This window comes from Lutjanus erythropterus, chromosome 2 (genome assembly GCF_056507025.1).
Source record: "Lutjanus erythropterus isolate fLutEry1 chromosome 2, fLutEry1.hap2, whole genome shotgun sequence".
NCBI classification, from domain to species: Eukaryota; Metazoa; Chordata; class Actinopteri; order Lutjaniformes; family Lutjanidae; genus Lutjanus; species Lutjanus erythropterus.
In genome coordinates, this window is record NC_139318.1 from 9,562,507 (window position 1) to 9,580,880 (window position 18,374).

The following is an 18,374-nucleotide window of genomic DNA, read 5'->3' on the forward strand; positions in this document are numbered from 1 at the left end:
GCATGACTGACAAATATGTGGAATAAGTATGGAATTTCGAATAACAAACCAAAAGCACCGCTGATACTATTCTGAATAAATACTGTAGTGGGCAGATTTTGATATTTCATCATGTGGAAGAAAATATCAGGGGAATTGAAACTTGAAATGAAGAGAGTTGGAAAGCATGGGATGAATATTTCATCATTTATTAGAATCAGAATTTACATCATACATATCACTTATATTGTTTATAGTAAATTAGAGCTGATCAGTTAATCAATTATTAATCAATTATTACATTAATGATCAACTATTTTGATAATCAATTTGAGTAATTTTTTAACTAAAAACAGTCAAAAAAATCTCTTTCCAACTTCTTAAATGTGAATATTTTCTGGCTAATCAGTAAACTGATTATCTTGTGGCCTTTTGGAGACACAGAGTGACATTTTCACCATTCACTGGTATTTTATAGATCCAACAACTAAGTGATTAATCAAGAAAAGATTATTCAACAATGAAATACCACAAAAAATAGAACAGATGCTGAAACTAGCCCTGCAGATCATAAGCTGGCATGTTCTGTGTTCAGCCCAATTGATTAACATGACGACTGAATGGAAGCAGGTGGTGCTTCGGTGTGTCTCCGCCATTAATCATTAAATTAAGACATTTTCTTCAATATCAAAGGTAATCCATCTGACTGATATCTGCACATCCATGGATACAGTGCATGGTGAAATTACACTTTTAGTTTACATAACTCAATAAAAACCAAGAAGAAAGACAAACTCCATGGAAATGAGCTTTTTTTGTTGTTTCATACTTTACAACTGCTTGACATCAATTGGTTGTAACTGGGGTGGGAATCTCTGGGTGCCTCATGATTCTATTCACTTGCAATTCAGAAGGCAACAATTCAATGATAAAACAATTCTTGATGCGTCCTGATTCATCAAAATTTAAAACTTTGAAGCCATGGAGTGCTGTTTGGACTGTATTTATCTGCAGCTGCTCACATTCAGCTTTCCTCAACAAAACTCAAGAAGCAGCCTAGTTTAGAAGTAACATGATGCATATATTACATTGTGATCTTCTTGTCTGATTTGATTCAGAATCTATTTTTGATTGAATTAATAAAAAAGGGGGGCACGGTTTTCAGTCTCTTGCTCCAGTTTCCCTGAAATACAATATAAAACATAACTAGCAATTAAATGATCTGAAGCCTTTTTATTTTTAAGAAAGTTTAACTGCATTAACGAAAGACTTAATCAATTTGAAAGAATCCTACAGTCTCCTGCCTGTACGGCAATAATATAATAATATGAGAGGGAGGCGGATTGTTTCACTGTGTGTGGTGTTATTAACGTTATGTCTTCAGCAGTGGAGAGCAGCCTCTCTGCTGCACCATCAGCCCTGAGGAAAGACCTCGCTGTCCAACATGCAGAGCAGGTACAGAGTTTTTGAGGTGGAACAGACTGAGCCCAGAGTTACTTTCTTCATCACAGAGTTGGTCGAAGTTGTTAAATGCCGCCGTGTGTATCGCCCCTGATCGCTGCTCCGCTCCGTGAACGTCTTAACGTCTCTGGGTGATGGTAAAAAAAAGTATTCACCTTTGACTTGAATATGCAATTATTTAGACACTAAATGAAAACATGACTGCAACTGCTGCCTTTTGAGAAGATGAGGGACATCTCCCTGTTCCGCCCTTTTCGCTCCATCAACTTCATGTTAATTGACATTTAGAAATTTGATTTTTGACATTTATGAATCGATTCAGGATGGTCAACATCCGCATTGTGATGCATCTAAGAATCGAGGGTTTCCCCCAACGCTAGTAGTAACCCTTTAACACTGACACTCTTCTGTTAATGAAGAGAAGATAAGATATTCCTTCCACAATGAGGAAAAATAAATATACAGATATTTGCTATATTTTAAGAACAAGTAGACCTAAACATTTTGAAATTTCTGACCGTTTCTCCCCACAAAAACAGTCCTAGAACATGTTTAGTATCATTCATATGCAAAATTATAGCATTTCAGAGTAGCCTGTGTTGTCCTAAGAATATTATGTGATATGTAGAATAAAGGGAGTGCAAATGGATCCACCACTTGGAGACACTTCGATTCAAGATTGCAGATAGGAGTAGAGTGTTTTATAAGGCGTGGGGACCAGTGTTGAGATACTTAATGGGTCTGATGGAGGGTGAAGGTCTGGGATGAATGACTGACATTCTTAATTCTGTAACAGTGGTAGCTAATTTGTTCTTTTTTCTTTCCTTTTTTTCTCTCCTGGTTTGTCCTCTTCATTTTTAAAACAAGTCTTGCTTTTCATTTACCTTACCCATTGATGTGTATAAAATCTGCCATATAATTTGTAGGCGTACGTTGTTTTAGGCGGCTATGTTGTTTTTGTTAGAAGAAGGAAAAATAAGATTGCTTTTATGCTCCAAAGAGGAATGTATCCCACATTACTCCACAATAAAAAATACTAATAAAAAAGGAGTGCAAATGGAGGAAAAACAGATTTAAGATTTGAGAGGGTGAAACGCGCTGGTATTCCTGCATGCTCGGGGTGTTGTTACAACAGGCTCTTCATGTGAAACCTGCGAGATGTGAAGCTATTAAAGGCTGCTGTGAAGATGGGCGTAGCCCTCAAACAGCTGCGCTGCAGCTTGAGATTTCACTTGTGTCACTGATGATCGGCTGACAGCTGGCTACATTATCCTCAACATTTCGCACATGACTTCCTTCAAGGGGACTTCAAAAAAAAAAAGTCACACTTCAAAGAGTCCATCAGCTTTATTGCCGTGGCACAATGAAAACGTCCTCTCCTGAAATACTGGATGACACTTGGCCCTCTTGTGCAGCCGCCAAATCAAACTCAATTAGCTGGGAAATGCGGCACTAAGACGTTGTTGGAAGTTAGTCATTAGCTCGGTTATGACTTTTGCATAAGGACGGCAAAGTGCGCGCACACATGGGATGTGTTCGGTGATGGTTTCCCCCGGGACTGTGAGCTACGGTTAAGATGTCCCCCGCGGACAGGATCGGGTCAGTAAAACCGGACCTTAACAGACTGTGACACAGTGGCCTTGGTCAGCACTGGCTGAGCCACGATTGTGACACTCAGGACGGCAGACATCACCCTGACATGTTTCCTATACACACACTCTGCTCTCTCCATGACCCCGGCCCTATTAGAGCAGCACAGTGATTTTTCTCTGCGTGCTGAGGATCAGGGGTTAGACAATCACCACAGAGCCAAAGATCTTCTTTCTCCCCTTTTCCAATACACTCCTGAACACTTTGAGAGATAACAGGTCCAGAAGGGTTCTTCCTGAAGAGCTGAGGTTCTACCTTGAACCATTTGCTTCTAAAGAACCCTTTTTGTGAAGAAAATGTTTGTCAAGCGTTCTTTGTAAGACTATGACTTTCATTGACTTTCATGAGGCATTGAAAGATACCTTTTCATCCATAGAACCTTTTTTAGAAGAAAGACTTCTTCAAAGATTGTTGAAATCACTGAAGAACTCTTTTGTCAAGGGTTCTTTGTACTATAATATAGAAAGGAAGTTTGTTCTAAATAAAACCCTTGGAATATAAATAGACTCTTGATAGAACCCCTTGAGTTTGTTCTCCATAAGACCCTGAGAATATAATATGTTTCTAAATAAAACACTTGGAATATAAAAGGTTTCTCACTAGAACCCCCTTGATGGGTTCTGGATAAAACCCTTGTAAATATAAAAGGGTTCTTAGTGGAACCACCTGGGTAGGTTCTAGATAAAACCCTTGTAAATATAAAAGGTTTCTTGTTAGAACCTCCTGGGTGGGTTCTGGATAAAACCCTTGGAATATAAAAGGGTTCTCAGTAGAACCCTTTTGGGAGTGTTCTACTAAAAACATTTGGGAGCAGTAGAACTGTTTGAGTGTGTTCAGAGACAAAACCCTGGAAATACAAAAAGGTTCCTGGTAGAATACCCCTGACTGTGTTCTAGATAAAAACCCTTGGAATATATAAAAGTTCTCAGTAGAACCTCAGTAGAGGGTTCGTGTTAGCACCCTTAGAGGGAAACATTCTGAATAGAGCCCTGAGAGAGGGTTCTGGGTAGAACCATTACACTATAAAATGTTTCTCTGTAGAACCTCTCATATGGAGTTTCGGATGAAACGTTTCAAAGATGGTTCTAAGTGTTGAAATCCTTTCTGAAAAGTGAAACCTTTATGAATGATTTGACCAGGAACCCAAAAGCGTTCTCCTATAAGGACAAGCTGAAGAACCGTTTATAGTTCTAGTTAGAACCTTTATGTCGAAGAATATTCCTGCACATATTTATCTGTATCAACGCAGTACAATATAATGTAGAGGCAGAGGCAGTGCATTTAAAACAGTGAGGATGTTCAGGTGTCTGATACGCACACACCGTTTCCAAATTGAAATATATGCCCTGTGTGTTTTTGTATACACTCAGTTTCTTTATCCTTAAGAGGCTACAAGCTGAAAAGGAACAGAGGGATGTAAACACCATTAACCACAGGGGAAAAACACAATATATCCTAGTGGCAACACAGGGGCATCACCATTATATCTGAGTTTGTTAAGTGTAAGCGTGAGGCGTAGGGATACGTACTGAGCTGATACTCGAGGAGGTACCCGGTGAGAATCCCATTAGGCTCCAGCGGCGGGGCCCAGGCCAGAGAGACAGTGTGCTTCTGTACGTCTGTGACCCTGAAAACAGGATTTTTCTCCGGGACTGTGGGGGCAAAGGAGGTAATACACACAGTAAGCAGTCGAATAGTGCAACCCAGTTTCCTTGGCTATTATTAGACTTTCTCTTCAGTAGTTGTGAATCAATACACTCCATGCTGTTTTTCCACAATCCTACCTCCCTCTGGGGTTTTGAAGTTGACGGGATGGCTGCCCGGGCCGTTGCCCCGCCCGTTGAAGGTCATGACGATGAGGCTGTACTCGGAGAAGGGCGTCAGTCCCGGTACCGAGGCATGGCTCCGATCCCCTGGGAACGTTAGCGTGTGTTTGTCTCCGTGGCTCTTCTTCGAGTCCACCAGACTGCGCAGACGCCACCAGTTTATCTACATCGGGAAAGAGACGCGGACAAGCAAGACATCAAACTTTGAGCACAATACATATGTATACTTGTGAGAGGACGCTGAATGAGTTATTATATTTTTTTTTCCCTGGTGGTTAGTGCACGAGCCGGCCGAGTAAAGGAGACAGATCGGGGTGAGGGAAGCAAACGTTTGGAGCAAGGTCAGGACCGTTCCTTTTAAGCTGTGTCTAAAAGCAAAGGTCTGTTTTTGAGGTATTACCCTGTAGCCTCCCAGATGTCCATGTAGCTTGTCCTTGTGTACACGCGTCCAGCTAACCTTGACCACTGAGCTGTTTATCACCTCCACACCTACATCATCAGGTGCAGCAGAGGGAACTGCAAAGGCAAACACACATTAGGATCTACAGTGAGCTGAAAGTGAGTCAAGGAAAAACAGGAGCAGCGAGGAAAGACAACCATAAAACAGTTTGTGTTGTCCTCAGAACAACTCAATGATTTCATATGAAAGTTACACCACAGATGAACAAATGGAAAAAAAGACAAAAAAAAGCAAAAATACCAAAAAATACTAGACACTGTAAACCCCAATTTATCAATGATTCAGTCCATACAAATGTTCAGGACTGTCAAGATGTCATGTTCACTTGTAATAAACACACATTTTTGTATGTTAAGTCAAGTTGAGTTTTGATTTTTGACTTCATTTTATTAAAATTTATTAAGCTGATGCAACCTAATTACTTAAAGATAAATTAACAACACATACTGTACATTGTAATGGTGGTCTCTTAAGGATTGTGATCCTTCTTTTTAGTAATCCCTGAATCAATTTTTTGACTGCTGAATCAGTTTTATAAATATATAAATAACTAGTGCTTAATCCCTCAGCTTGATGCTAACACATAATAGAAATTACCATTAACCTGCCAACTTTGATAAGCATCGTGATCTAACCTCTTATTTTATTCATTATTTTTTTTTTATTATACTGGCTTGCTGAGCAAGCACAGCTAAATGTAGCAGTTTTATTTTATTTACTACTTTTATATGCAGTATAGCAATAATGCTGCTGAAATAAATAAAACTCAGAAATACTGACTGGTGTGTGAAGTATAATGTTTTTGGAAAAGTAAGTTAAGATATTAAGTTTCTAGAAATGGATGATTCAACTTTTTTTTCCCCTGTGGTCTAATGTTAAAAAAGCAAATAAAAATTGAAGAAATCATAATATGGAACTGCAGTATTTGTAAAATTGCAATGCATATTGAATTGGCACTCAAGTATCATGAGCGTATTGAATTTAGATCTGCACCTGGCATATATTTTGAACTAAAAAATGGTTGTTAAACTATGCACTCAATGATTTTATGTTCGTCATATCGTCAATTTCTTGTCTCCGTTCAACATAAGAAAAACACAACTTGTAAAATTATTTTATCGCACACACTATTGAGTAAAAATGAGTCAAAGCATCATTTATTTTTAGAGTGCAGATGCAACATATTAGCAGACTTCCCAGCATGCATTGTGTGAGAGTTAAAACTCTCCTGAAGAAAACATACACGACAGAAACATACTTTGTGCCTCTGACTTATTTTAAGATAAGTCATAGTTGTTTGTTTTAACAATAATGAAAACACTGTGAACCATGGTGAAGGTTATATTGCATTCAGTCCCTGCCCCCTTACACTTAAAATTTAATACATTCACTGGGAGCAGTTTCACATATCGTCTTTGTGCCAATGCTGGAACAAAGCAGCTCTGATAGGAGCAGCTGCAGCTGGAAGTTCTTGGTGTGAAATGAAGAGCTGATTCTTCAAACTGGAAAAGAAACGTAAAAGAAAATCTAATTTGTTTGTAACACTCATCAGTCTGACTGCACAGCTGTTGTTTCAACCTAATATCTTATAATATCTTATTGAACATGCTGTCTCAAGTTCAGTTAACTCAAAACTCAAATTAACAAACTAATAAACTCATATTTCAACCTAAGTTTGGTTAACTTAACTTGAAACTCAAAGAAGCCTAAGGACTTCTATGTAAAATGAAAGTGTTTATTGGCTCGATTATGATACATTCAGTTGTCTTTCTTTTTGTTTGTGTTATTTATACTGGATGTGTGCTGATGTGCTATGTTTAAGGACCATGATGAGTAGTGTGAATGTGTATTTTTGTATTGTCATCATGTAATTGTGTTGACCCCAGGAAGAATAGCTGCCGCATGCAGAAGCTAATTGGGATCTTAATTAACAAACAAATCTAACTTCAGTTAACTGACATTTTTAAGATAAACCAGCTCAAAATGTTTTATTGTGTGTGTTAAAAGTTTTGTGTGCAAGCTGTTGAAGCTGGTGAATTGGGGTTTACTGTGTGGAAGACAATACTAAAAGACCTATTAGGGACCGATCTCACTGGACTCTACCTACAGTCACACAAGCTAATGTAAACGACAAAAGCATCGAGCTAAAGGGTGTAAATACTGCTTTTAGTAACACCACATTTCAGTGAGCACACAACAGAGGGGAGAGTCATGACCTGAGGTGACTTCCTGGGGGCATGTCCAGAAGAAAGCTGAACACAGGAGATACAGTAAACTTCTGTACAGACTGCTCTTCTCTCTCGAGAAGCTGTGTCTGCTATATAGTACACAACCTTGAAACTGTCGAAGTCAAACTCCAAGTCTAAAATATTTCAACAAAATCACAAAGCTTATAAATAAAACATTTCACAAAGTCCACCTGAATACTGCAGCTGAAAATATCAGAGTTAAGCGGGGAGTGTGAAAGAAAGTTTTTTTTTTAATTAAAGCACATCTCTCTGCATAAAATCGTATGTCCTAGAGCTGCACTGGCTGCTTTGCACTTTGTCTGGTCCAAATGGCAGCAAGAGGTGAAAGTTTGTGAACTTCAATACAAAGAAGCCACACGAGTTTGAGTCAGAGAACTCCGCATGCATAATCGACTTTATCCACAAGGACTATCTGCTGTCTCTTTTTTTTTTTTTTTACCAAAATAACGAGAAAACTGATGCAAATATTCTAAAGTCAGTCTTTCTCTAAATGCTGCTCTTCAGGAAACACTTTGTGTTTTAAATGAAGCTGATTTAATTTTTCTCACCACAGTTTAATCAATTTTTTAAACAATGTTTCTGTTTCGGACATAATTTAACATGTCTAAAGAACAGCATTACATGAATTTAAAGCTGCATTATGATATTATATTCATTTCAGCATAAAAGAATGCCACAACACCATTTTTCACAAATTAAGGAATTATAAAGTAATGGCCAGTGGTTCCAACTCAGTGACTTTCTAGCCAGATTTGGGGACTTTAAAAGACATGTTTGGGGACTATATTTTTAAAAAAAAGCAGTGACTGAAGACAGGTGACTTTTGGGACAGTAGTCTATAAAGAATATTTAAGTTTTATTTTCTCTCAAACTAAAGTAAACTAAAGTTAACAAGAGTTGTGGCACAACAGTTCAACAGTCTACACAACAGCCTTCATTAAAATTTTTAGAAATTAGATGCATATTGATGAGATGTTAGCAACCTCTTTCATTTTTTAAAATCTTCTCTGGAAATAGTTGCATAGTACTAGCAAACTAAAGTAGCAGCTTTTTGAGTAGGCTGTAGCTACTTTACATTAAAAGTAGCTGCTAACACTGATCATGACTAAAAGTTAACAAACATTTGCTAATGTACACATCTAGCAGACGAGAAACAGTATCAGCAAAACTACATAACTCTGGCTAAACAGTGGCCAGTTTGCCACAAGTATGTTTGCTAACCGTAGCTAACATTAGCCACCATAAGCTAGTGGCCATATCAGAGAAAGTAAGGCTGTAGTGACCAAACCCTTTGGTGTATTGAATTGCGTGAGAGTGTGTCTATTGCTAATGAATTTCTACTTTTAAGAAGTTACGTGGTCTCAACTTCTCATTCAGGTGTACCTGTGTTTCTTAGCAATATTTATGCTCCTTTTATCATTGTTTTGCTGTCAGCTTCTGAGGAAAATATCTGGCTGTTTAGCTGCTAAATGCTCTATTATGTTCATCAGCTACTTGCTATCTTTGGCTGCCATTAACTTCTAGGCATGAAGTGGTTTTATCAGAGCTTTTTTTTTTTTGCTGATAATTGCTGTCTGTTGAGGCTGGAAACAAGGTTAATGAGAGCAGAGTGGAGGATGGCTGTACACGTTCCCTTGAATAATTTGACATCTGCTTTTTACACAGGAGAAATGTATTAGAAAGATATTAGATATGTATTACAAATGTTTGCACCATGTCAACACAGAAGACCCCATGTGGACACCATTAATGGGTGACATGTGGGTGATGTGCGCTCGGTTTGTGGGAGGAAGATTAATAGATTGTTAAAACAGAACATTATCTACGAACTTTTTAGACTATTAAATAAAAATATTATCCATTGAAGTATGAATCCTATTAAACTGGACCTTTTGCCAGATTGCCATAGACCCCTGGAGCCTTTCCAAGCGGGTCCATCACTACAAGCGACCTCTTTCACACTGCTAATATAAAAATATGAACAACAAAAATCAGTACTCACAGTCCTCTCCTGAGTAGCCGGTCACTATCTTGGGCTCGGGGCCCCAGCCCTGATGGTTCCTCGCTTGGATCTTGATCTCATAGGGCACGAAGGTGGGCGTGTTCTTCACCACGAACGAGTGTCTCTTCACCATGTGCTCCTTCCAGTCCTCCTCCACGTCCTGTCTCCTGTAACTCACCTTATACTCCAGACCAGGACCGTTGTGCTCAATGGGCAACAAGGGCTGAAAAATGGGGGGAAAAGAAAGCAAAAATTAACAGCAAGAACCCTGGTGAGACCAGTGTCATAGAAACCTTCACAGTTGCATAAGATGCTCGTTGTATTTCACTGCTCAGTGTCACTGCCTCTGTGGGATTAAAATGACGAGCTAGCCCAGTGAACTGTGCGTGGAACGCTGGCAGTGTTTCATCCAGCTATCTAATAAAACAATGGAACAATTGACCTGGTCCAGCAGCATGGCTCTCCTTTCATACAGGGCTTGCTAAGACATCATAGATGAGAAGATTTATCTCTCCACACAAGTCAGACCGTGAGAAATACAATGAGATACCATTATCCACAAAAGCAAATCATTAACAGTGGGAGAGCTCATGAATCCAAGATTCCAGGGGCCCACGTTGCCATGACAGGGCAACCAGATAATAAGTGAAGGAGAGATTTATCTTTCTCCAATAAAGCTGAATATATTACTGTACGCGTTAAGAGAAAAATGTTCTTTTCATAGCTCTCCTTTCTCTTTTCTAATCAAAGAAAAGGAGCAGCTTTCAATAGAAACTCATTCAGAGCGATCCCAGAAAATGGTGTTTCTACAGATCTGAAACACCAAATGAAATGTCAAACATGGAGCGCTTCTATTTCGTATTTTCTATTGTTAATGAAACATTGATAAAACCTCATCTTAGCCCTCTCAGGGAGATTCTTTGACTTCCAAAGACTATAGCAGATGTGAATAATTAACTATGTAAAGGTGGGTGACATTACAGAATTTGCAATAAGAGGATAATAGAGGACCGGCCTCCGTTTCTTACCTCCCAGTTGATATCCATTTCATGTGGCAAATGACCTTCGATTTTGATAATTTCAGGGTTCTTGTCAGGAGCTGCAGAAAAAAGAAGGAGTATAGATTTTGTCGGCATTGTTAGTGGAAGAAATCTCTGGTGAATGGGTGCACAAGAGAGCAGATTTTCAACAAAAATGGAATCAATTATGTGGCAGGTCTGAGTGTTTTATAGTTCACAGAGCGGCGGTGCTGGCAGCTCGAGTGGCCTGGAGGACCTGATCAGAAAGTATAATAAACAACGACGCCTCAGCAATGACACTCACCTGACTCCGTATCGCTGAGTCAGATGAGTGTCGTTTTTGTTTTATGGAATCTGACTCTACTGTACATCTATTTTTTTGTACTGTCATGTCGTTTCTGCCTTTTGGGGGGAAGGTTAGAAAATGTGTAATGCAGTGAAACTGTGCTCCCAACTGGAATTTTTTTCTGTGGAATTTTTTTCTGAGCAGTTGAAATTGAACACATTTTATTAAGTGTTATTACTTGGCTTTGTTAAATACTTGATTCTGATTGGTCAGTTACAGCATTCCAAGGTTTGTTATGTCTGTATAGCAAACTGTTGTCATGTATTAAAGACAATTGTTTTGAAGAACAGACTGTGGACACAGTCCTGATCATAGACTCTGGAGGAACAATAAAATAATTTTAAATTTAATATTTAATGCCAAATTATTCATTAATTATTGATATTCTTTGTACATAACCATGTTATAATCAGGATAATGTACAGTGAGCAGGTCATTATTGTGAAATAAACCCCCTCAGGATGATTCAAGGACTTATTTCACAATAATGACCCTCTCACTGTACATTATCCCTTATGCAATGTTAAACACTGTCTGACAAAATACTCCATGAATTAAGAGGAATTTTAAGCCATTAATTCTATTTTACTATAGTCAAATCGTATTTTAAATGCCACTCTAATGTGTGGCACATTGCACCCTGCAAATTGCACATTATCCTTCAAAACATGACAACATCTCACTAAAAGCTTCAACTTTTCTGACCAAACAAGGGTGAATGACATCATACAGTCGACAAATCACGCACATCCAGTGTTATATTTCAATCAGGAGAGACTTTCTCTGAATGAACAATTTTTTCTAACTGACACATGCACAACAGAATAAAGAGTGTAAATGGTCTTTGGAGGTTAGACCCCATTGTGGTGTATGTACACATGTGCACATATAATAAATATTGAGGGAGAGATGAAACTATGGCAGAAAAGGGAACCCCCAGGGTCTAGACACTGGTGGTGGTGGCCTTCTAGTTTGCCTGGATCTGATGAAATGAAGGTGTTTGACAGCAGCAAAATGATGATGATGGAGATCAGGTCACAACTTGATTGGTTTATCAGAGAGGAAAGTGAAGGCACATAATCAGCTGATTAAGTGGGAGTAGGAGTGAGAGAAAGATTGTGAATGAATGAAACGTAGAGGCGGTCTTCCTGATTGAACTTACGCTGAGTTTCATTATTAACTTGATTATTCTGTTAGGGAAAAGATTTATTTTTTAAAGCTGCTGGTGAGGATTCTTTGAACATCAATCATTTCAGCATGTTTATTAAATGTCACTTTATTCTGGATGGATATATTGCAAAAAGAAATGATGACCTTAAAGAGGAAAAGATGAGGACGGTTTATTAAAGTTGAAGGCAGGAAAGAAATAAAAGAACTTTGACGGTAAATTATAATACGTATATATATATATATATATATACATATATATATATATATATATATATATATATATATATATATATATATATATTATACATATATAATAAAGAAATTATGTTTAATTTGATTTTGTTACATTGTTACCTTGATTGTTAGGACTGTTTTTACATATTAGTTGTGATGTTAATGTTTATTTGGATGTATTGTGTATTTTGTTTTGTTTTTAGTATGCTTCTGGTATTGTGTTTGTTTTTGTGTATTGTTGTCTTTCTCCACTGGTGATTTTTGATATTAAATTAAGAAAAACAAAAAAAACAACAACAAAAGAAAATGATGATGCTTCAGACCTGCTGCCGGGGTTTTATATCTCTCCGTGGACTCGCTTGGAGAACCCCTCCCGACAGAATTCACGCCAGAGACGCGGAAGCGGTAGTCGACGTGGCCGTGGAGCTTGAGCACGGCCGAGTTGTGGTTCCCAGGTACTCTCTGCAGCTCCTTCCAGTTTCCTGGCTCCCACTGGCTCTCCTCGTACTCGATAATAAACTCTGTTGACAGGCAGAAAGACAATCAGAGCGATCCCTCGCTGCTGTGGTTCTCGCCAAAGGATTGCTTATCTAACCACCAGCTGTGCAGAAAACTCCTCAAACCCTGCTCTGGGCTTGTATATTCCTCAGGGAGACTAATCGCAGTTCATGCTTGGATGAATCAATAATAGATTCATATTGTACAAGATGCTATCAAACAAATCTATTTACATGCAGAATGATTCGGAAAAAAAATGTCATATTAATAGCAAGTAGCGATTTGGTGTGTACTGTACTGTTTATGCTGACACCCGCACACACACACACACACACACACACACGGGATGCTCCTCTTACCTGTGGTTGAGCTGTTGTGATCGTCCCCTGGGATCCATTTCAGTTTCACACTTTTGCTCTTGTGTTCAGACAGTACCAAGTACTCAGGTGCATCGGGGACATCTGAAAACCATCACAAACAACACGGCTTTGGAAAAATCACAGACGCATCAATCTCTGCAGCAAAAAAAAGGCCAAGGGAACAAATGTTCAATCAAATCATCCCGAGTGCCAGAGGATGTGGAACGAGCTGCACCGCTGCACGAGGCTGCCGCTGCTTCTTTTTAGACTTTAAAATGTCAAAAATATCTCAAAAGGGTGATTGTGAGACACAGTTGCGCGCTAATAAAGCCATGGTCGGCGTGTTTGTGCTCTGCCTTGGTTTGCTGACATATTGATCCATTTATGAACGTGTCATACATTAATGTAGCACCAGGGGTCTGTGATCCTTTGGCTCGGAGCGGAAATATTGCTCACCTAACACCATGAGCAGCGCTGAGGCCATGTCTCGGTCCACCGGCGTTCTTGCCACACACGTGTAGACACCCTGGTCCCCGTGGCTCACATTCATAATCTGAAGAATGCCATCTTCCAAAAAGTATCTGTGAACAGAAAGATTGAGACACAGTATTGATTGATGAAATCAAAAAGTAAAATGACTTTCCTGAGAGAGATATCTGTAACATATTTACTGTAAAAAATCATAAAATGACAACGATATGTCACGCAAGATTAAGGAAACATGTTACTCACTTCTCTGACAACAACACTATAGATAAGTGTGTTATTGTTTGCCTGTTTCACATTAATTAGAGTTAGAATTAATGCTGAATGTTGGCCAAATGAGTTGCAAAAAATCATCTTTTAGATGATTTAATAGAAGTAGATGTTTATTACGGTTAAATTGAGCGATATGTTAATGGAGTCAGGCAGGCAGAAGGCAGGCAGACACTAAACATCAACTCCAGAGTGAGTTTCAGAGGAGTGGGCTTTTGATTTGAGGATAACAGGCTCAACTTTACATGGACAGACAACTGGCAGTTATAAACATCTGATCAGCTCAGAGCGTAGGACTCATTGTCGCTCACTGTTGTCAAATTACAATGTTGTGCTCGTCTTGCGCTCCTGCAGTGTCCCTGCAGCCTGCCTGAGCTTCCTCAAGCCTGGTGAGGAGGAGATGAAAGGAAACAACTCGCTTCAACCACAGACTGTGTTAAATAGATTGAATCCCAATTGAATACGAGAACTAGCGGAATTCTACAACTATGAGAATGTCATTCTGACTGGTCATAGTAGGCTGTACTGAATGTAATTTTTGTCATTAAGGTTTTTCAAATGCAGCTTTAAACGTCTTTAAACGTTCAACGCTCTACAAAAAAGTTATTGGAAATGTTTGCATCATCTGAAACAATCTTAGACAAGCATCACTTCATCTAATTCTACAAATAGTATAATAGGCCGGTGATAACATCACGTAACCTCATTTTTATCTGAAACTGTGTAGAAGTACCAGGTGAAGAGACAGGCAAAAAAAAGCTGTGCAAAATTCAAATGTATTAGGAACCAAATGTGTTTACAATGCAGTCAGTATGACCACTATGGCCATTCTAGGTTGAAATATTCAGAACTCTTTTGTGTTTGTAATTTTAATAAAATATCAATATCAATATACACACATTTAGAAAAAGTCAGGATTAGTTACAGGTTAGTTACAGGGGCTTTATTTCAACAAAACTATTACATTGCAAAATTAAAAACAGTCAAATTGACTGCCTCGATAGTTCTAGTGTTAATATACCACCAGTGGCTTCAGCTCACTGTTTGGACTGCACTGCTCATTTTTAGATGTTCAGTTGTTAGATATTGCTCCTTTCAGTCTACAATGTTGTAAAAAAAAAGAATAAAAGTCAGTATCCTACCTTGAATTCTCAGTGAAGTTGAGGGCTATCTCCATATCATCTTTTTCCCACAGGAGCTCAAAGTCGTTGCTGAAGGACTTGTCGTACTCTGCGAGGCACGAGAGCTGGGCTGTGGTACCTATTAAGATCTGCTGGTCCTCCGGGGGCGAGACAATTCTGGTGGGATCTTCCATAGGCACAACCGTATTAGTTACATTTCAAGGACTGGGAGCCGCCACAAACGCTTATACAGGTAAAACTGTTTACCTTTCACATACAGCATGGCGTTGATGGCAGAAGTCCCCTCCATGTTTTTGGCTAAACATGTGTATTGCCCCGTGTCGTTTTTCTCCACGCTGTAGACCTCCAGTGAGCCGTTGTCGTGGACGGTAAACCTTGGTCCCGCCACAGATTCCGAGGAATCGCCTCTGCTCCTGGAAAAACATTCAGAGCAAACACCCATCAAAGCCACTGGAAAGTTGGTTTGAAATAGTGAAAATGCACATATAATATCAAAGTTGAGTGTAGAGTTGTCATGATACCAAAATTTTAAACTTCAGTACAATGTTAGTACAAAAACCAATACTCAATACCTCTTTCAATACTACTGCGAAAAGAAAAAAAAGTCTTGGGCACACAAAAAGTTTTGTTTTCTTCCTTTTTACTACCTGCACAAAATGCTGGTACAGAAAAAGTCACTGAAAACAAATCAAATCTGCCAAATTTCATGCAGGACAATAACTTTTTACTGCTTATTTTTTAGTTCTGTGCTTGTGTACACAGTTCTCCAGAAACACTCTGACTTCTATTGTTTTTCAGACCTATTTCTTATCTCATTTGTGGGCAGATAAAGAGTAAATTAATCAAATTCAGTGCCCCATATCACTATGCTGAGCTACCTTAGCTGTTGTATAGAGAGTCTCAGTGAGCATCCACAAATATCTGAGTGAAAATAAATGTTCATAACTATGAAAAATAAAGTTTAAACAGCTCATTTTGCTGTTTAGCTCATTTCCCAAGACTGTGTAGACAGGGTTGGTCACGTTTGCACAAAAGCTAAACAATACTGCTGTAGACAGCAGCACTGAAATGTATTTTATCCACCTAAAACTATCAAATACCTAATATCAATATCAGTTTAATTGCACACTATATTTAGAATATTTTCAGCACTTTGCCATCAGACAGCCTTTTCTGAATGAGAACTGAAGCCCTAATCTACCATCTCTTCAAAGCCACCAGACTTCTGTGACAAAAACAGTATTTTTACCTCACAGGACATGGGAGTTGCTGGTGTGGCAGCAGTAGTCTGACAACTCCCCTGCTCTATGAGGTAAAATATCTGTTTTTGTCAAAGGAGTACGGTGTGATTGCTCATTGTTGAGCTGGACTCAACAACAGATAGATAATTGTGCCTGATTTTCATAATAGATCTCCTTGCATATTGACGCCCAAGTCAAATCCAGTATCAGGAAAGTATAGAAAAACTTTAAGGTAATATTCAAGTTTGGCTTAAAACTAAATTCTAATACTTTTTTAGATGTGTTCTGTTATGACCTCAAAGTACATAGTTAGATGGCTATTGTGGATTTAGGTTTCCAGTGGCTTTAATGCAGGGGTGTCAAACATACATCTGGGGCCTAATGCAGCCCACTGGGTGACTTTGCAAAGTGTGAAAATTGCGGAGAAGTTATTAATTCTACCATTTCAATAAAATGCACTGTTGTTCATGATTTTTCCACCAGGAATCATGCTGATAATACCTGCTAGAGTAGCAGGCCCTCTGCTGGGTACATATGGGTCATTATGACTACTGTTCATACAAGAACCACCGGTGGAAAATATCTTTGTCAAAAAGGAGAAAAGTGGACACAGAGTGCTGTGTTCCAGGAAGAATTGAGTTTGTATTTCTTCATGAGTAATGACAGCAGACTGACTGAATGTGGAAAAAGTGAGCCACATTGTTGAAATTACTGTTATTTTTCTCATTTCAGCCTGTTCGTCATCTGTTTTATAAATGGACGGATCATTAACTGCGAACATTTTCAGAATATACTTGTACTGCTTTGCACTATAGAAGGGAACAAATTGGAGGTGATATTATTTATAGGTTATAATGCATGGTTTTACTGGTGCAGTCCACTTGGCTGTGTGTGGCCCATGAACGAAAACAAGTTCAACATTCCTGCAAGTGTCTCAAAGTTCTGCCTGGCCAAATTAAATATGAACACAGCAGCAGTTTAAAGGGAAAAACACTGCAGTGTGGCAGCAAAGAAGAAATAAAAGTTGCTGAATAGAACATTCAGTGTTGAGAGACAGGGTTACTTTAGTGGGCTTTAAAGAAATACAGCAGGTCACCGGTGAAGACACACTGTACACAGAGGGACTGTATGCAGTCGAGCAGCTGAGATCTACTGCTCTCTGCTGGTGTACGGGAGGCAGGAACAAACTGCACACTTACCAAGTGATGGTAGAGGGAGGAGAGCTGAAGACCCTGCAGTGCATCATGACTCCCTTCCCCTCCACAGCGGAGTAATCCTCCCCCTCCCGGGTCAAAATCATGGGGGCCAGATCTGTAAAGAACATGCGGAAGATTCTTTTTTTTTTCTCATGTGTGTCTTTATTGGGTTGTCAATACATGACACACATTTAAAGTACAACGTGTCAACCAGTTTTATGCTGCTATAAACACACAGAAACACAGTATACAAGCCGACCCTCTGGCCTCTCCATCATGACAGCCATGCTCAAATAAACAAAACAAAACAACAGACAAACAAACCAAAAATCAGACATATGGGAGGAAGTTCTGGAAATTTAAGTTGCATGACCAGTCTCATACCCAATCCTATAAAAATAGCTCCATTTGTTCTGTAAATAACTTAATATATTGTGTTAATCTTCCAAAGAAGCAATAGAATTAACATAAGACAGAATAGGATCCCAAGTTTTGTTAAAATTTTCAGAGCAACCCCTAATACTGTACTTAATTTTCTCTAAGTACAGGAAGGACGTTAAGTCTTACAGCCAAGAATTAAGAGATGAGGCTTTTTATCCTTCCACTGAAGTAGTATACGCCTGCGGGCTACAAGAGAGGAAAAAGCAATAATATTGCTCTTCTTTGGAGTGAAACAGGTAAATTCTTCAGGAAGACAGAAAATAGAGGTCGAGGATCAAGGGACCACAGGTCTATTAAGGACTTATTAAAGTGTGTCATAGAAAGAGCCAAGCCTTGGATGAGATA

General features: G+C 38.8%; 1 protein-coding gene across 2 annotated transcripts in view; it reads right to left on the minus strand.

Annotated features, from left to right (window-relative positions):
* The window catches only part of chl1b (cell adhesion molecule L1-like b), a 108,474-nt gene that overhangs the window by 19,639 nt on the left and 70,461 nt on the right, over nt 1-18,374 (minus strand). For both annotated transcript variants that reach the window (XM_084727602.1, XM_084727612.1), the window contains 11 exons: nt 17,592-17,703; nt 15,398-15,564; nt 15,152-15,317; nt 13,710-13,834; nt 13,254-13,355; nt 12,720-12,917; nt 10,656-10,726; nt 9,628-9,850; nt 5,317-5,432; nt 4,875-5,079; nt 4,620-4,742 (listed from right to left, as the gene is read on the minus strand). In XM_084727602.1, coding sequence (XP_084583728.1) covers nt 4,620-4,742; nt 4,875-5,079; nt 5,317-5,432; nt 9,628-9,850; nt 10,656-10,726; nt 12,720-12,917; nt 13,254-13,355; nt 13,710-13,834; nt 15,152-15,317; nt 15,398-15,564; nt 17,592-17,703 — 1,608 coding nt within the window. The remainder of the gene's footprint in view (nt 1-4,619; nt 4,743-4,874; nt 5,080-5,316; nt 5,433-9,627; nt 9,851-10,655; nt 10,727-12,719; nt 12,918-13,253; nt 13,356-13,709; nt 13,835-15,151; nt 15,318-15,397; nt 15,565-17,591; nt 17,704-18,374) is intronic.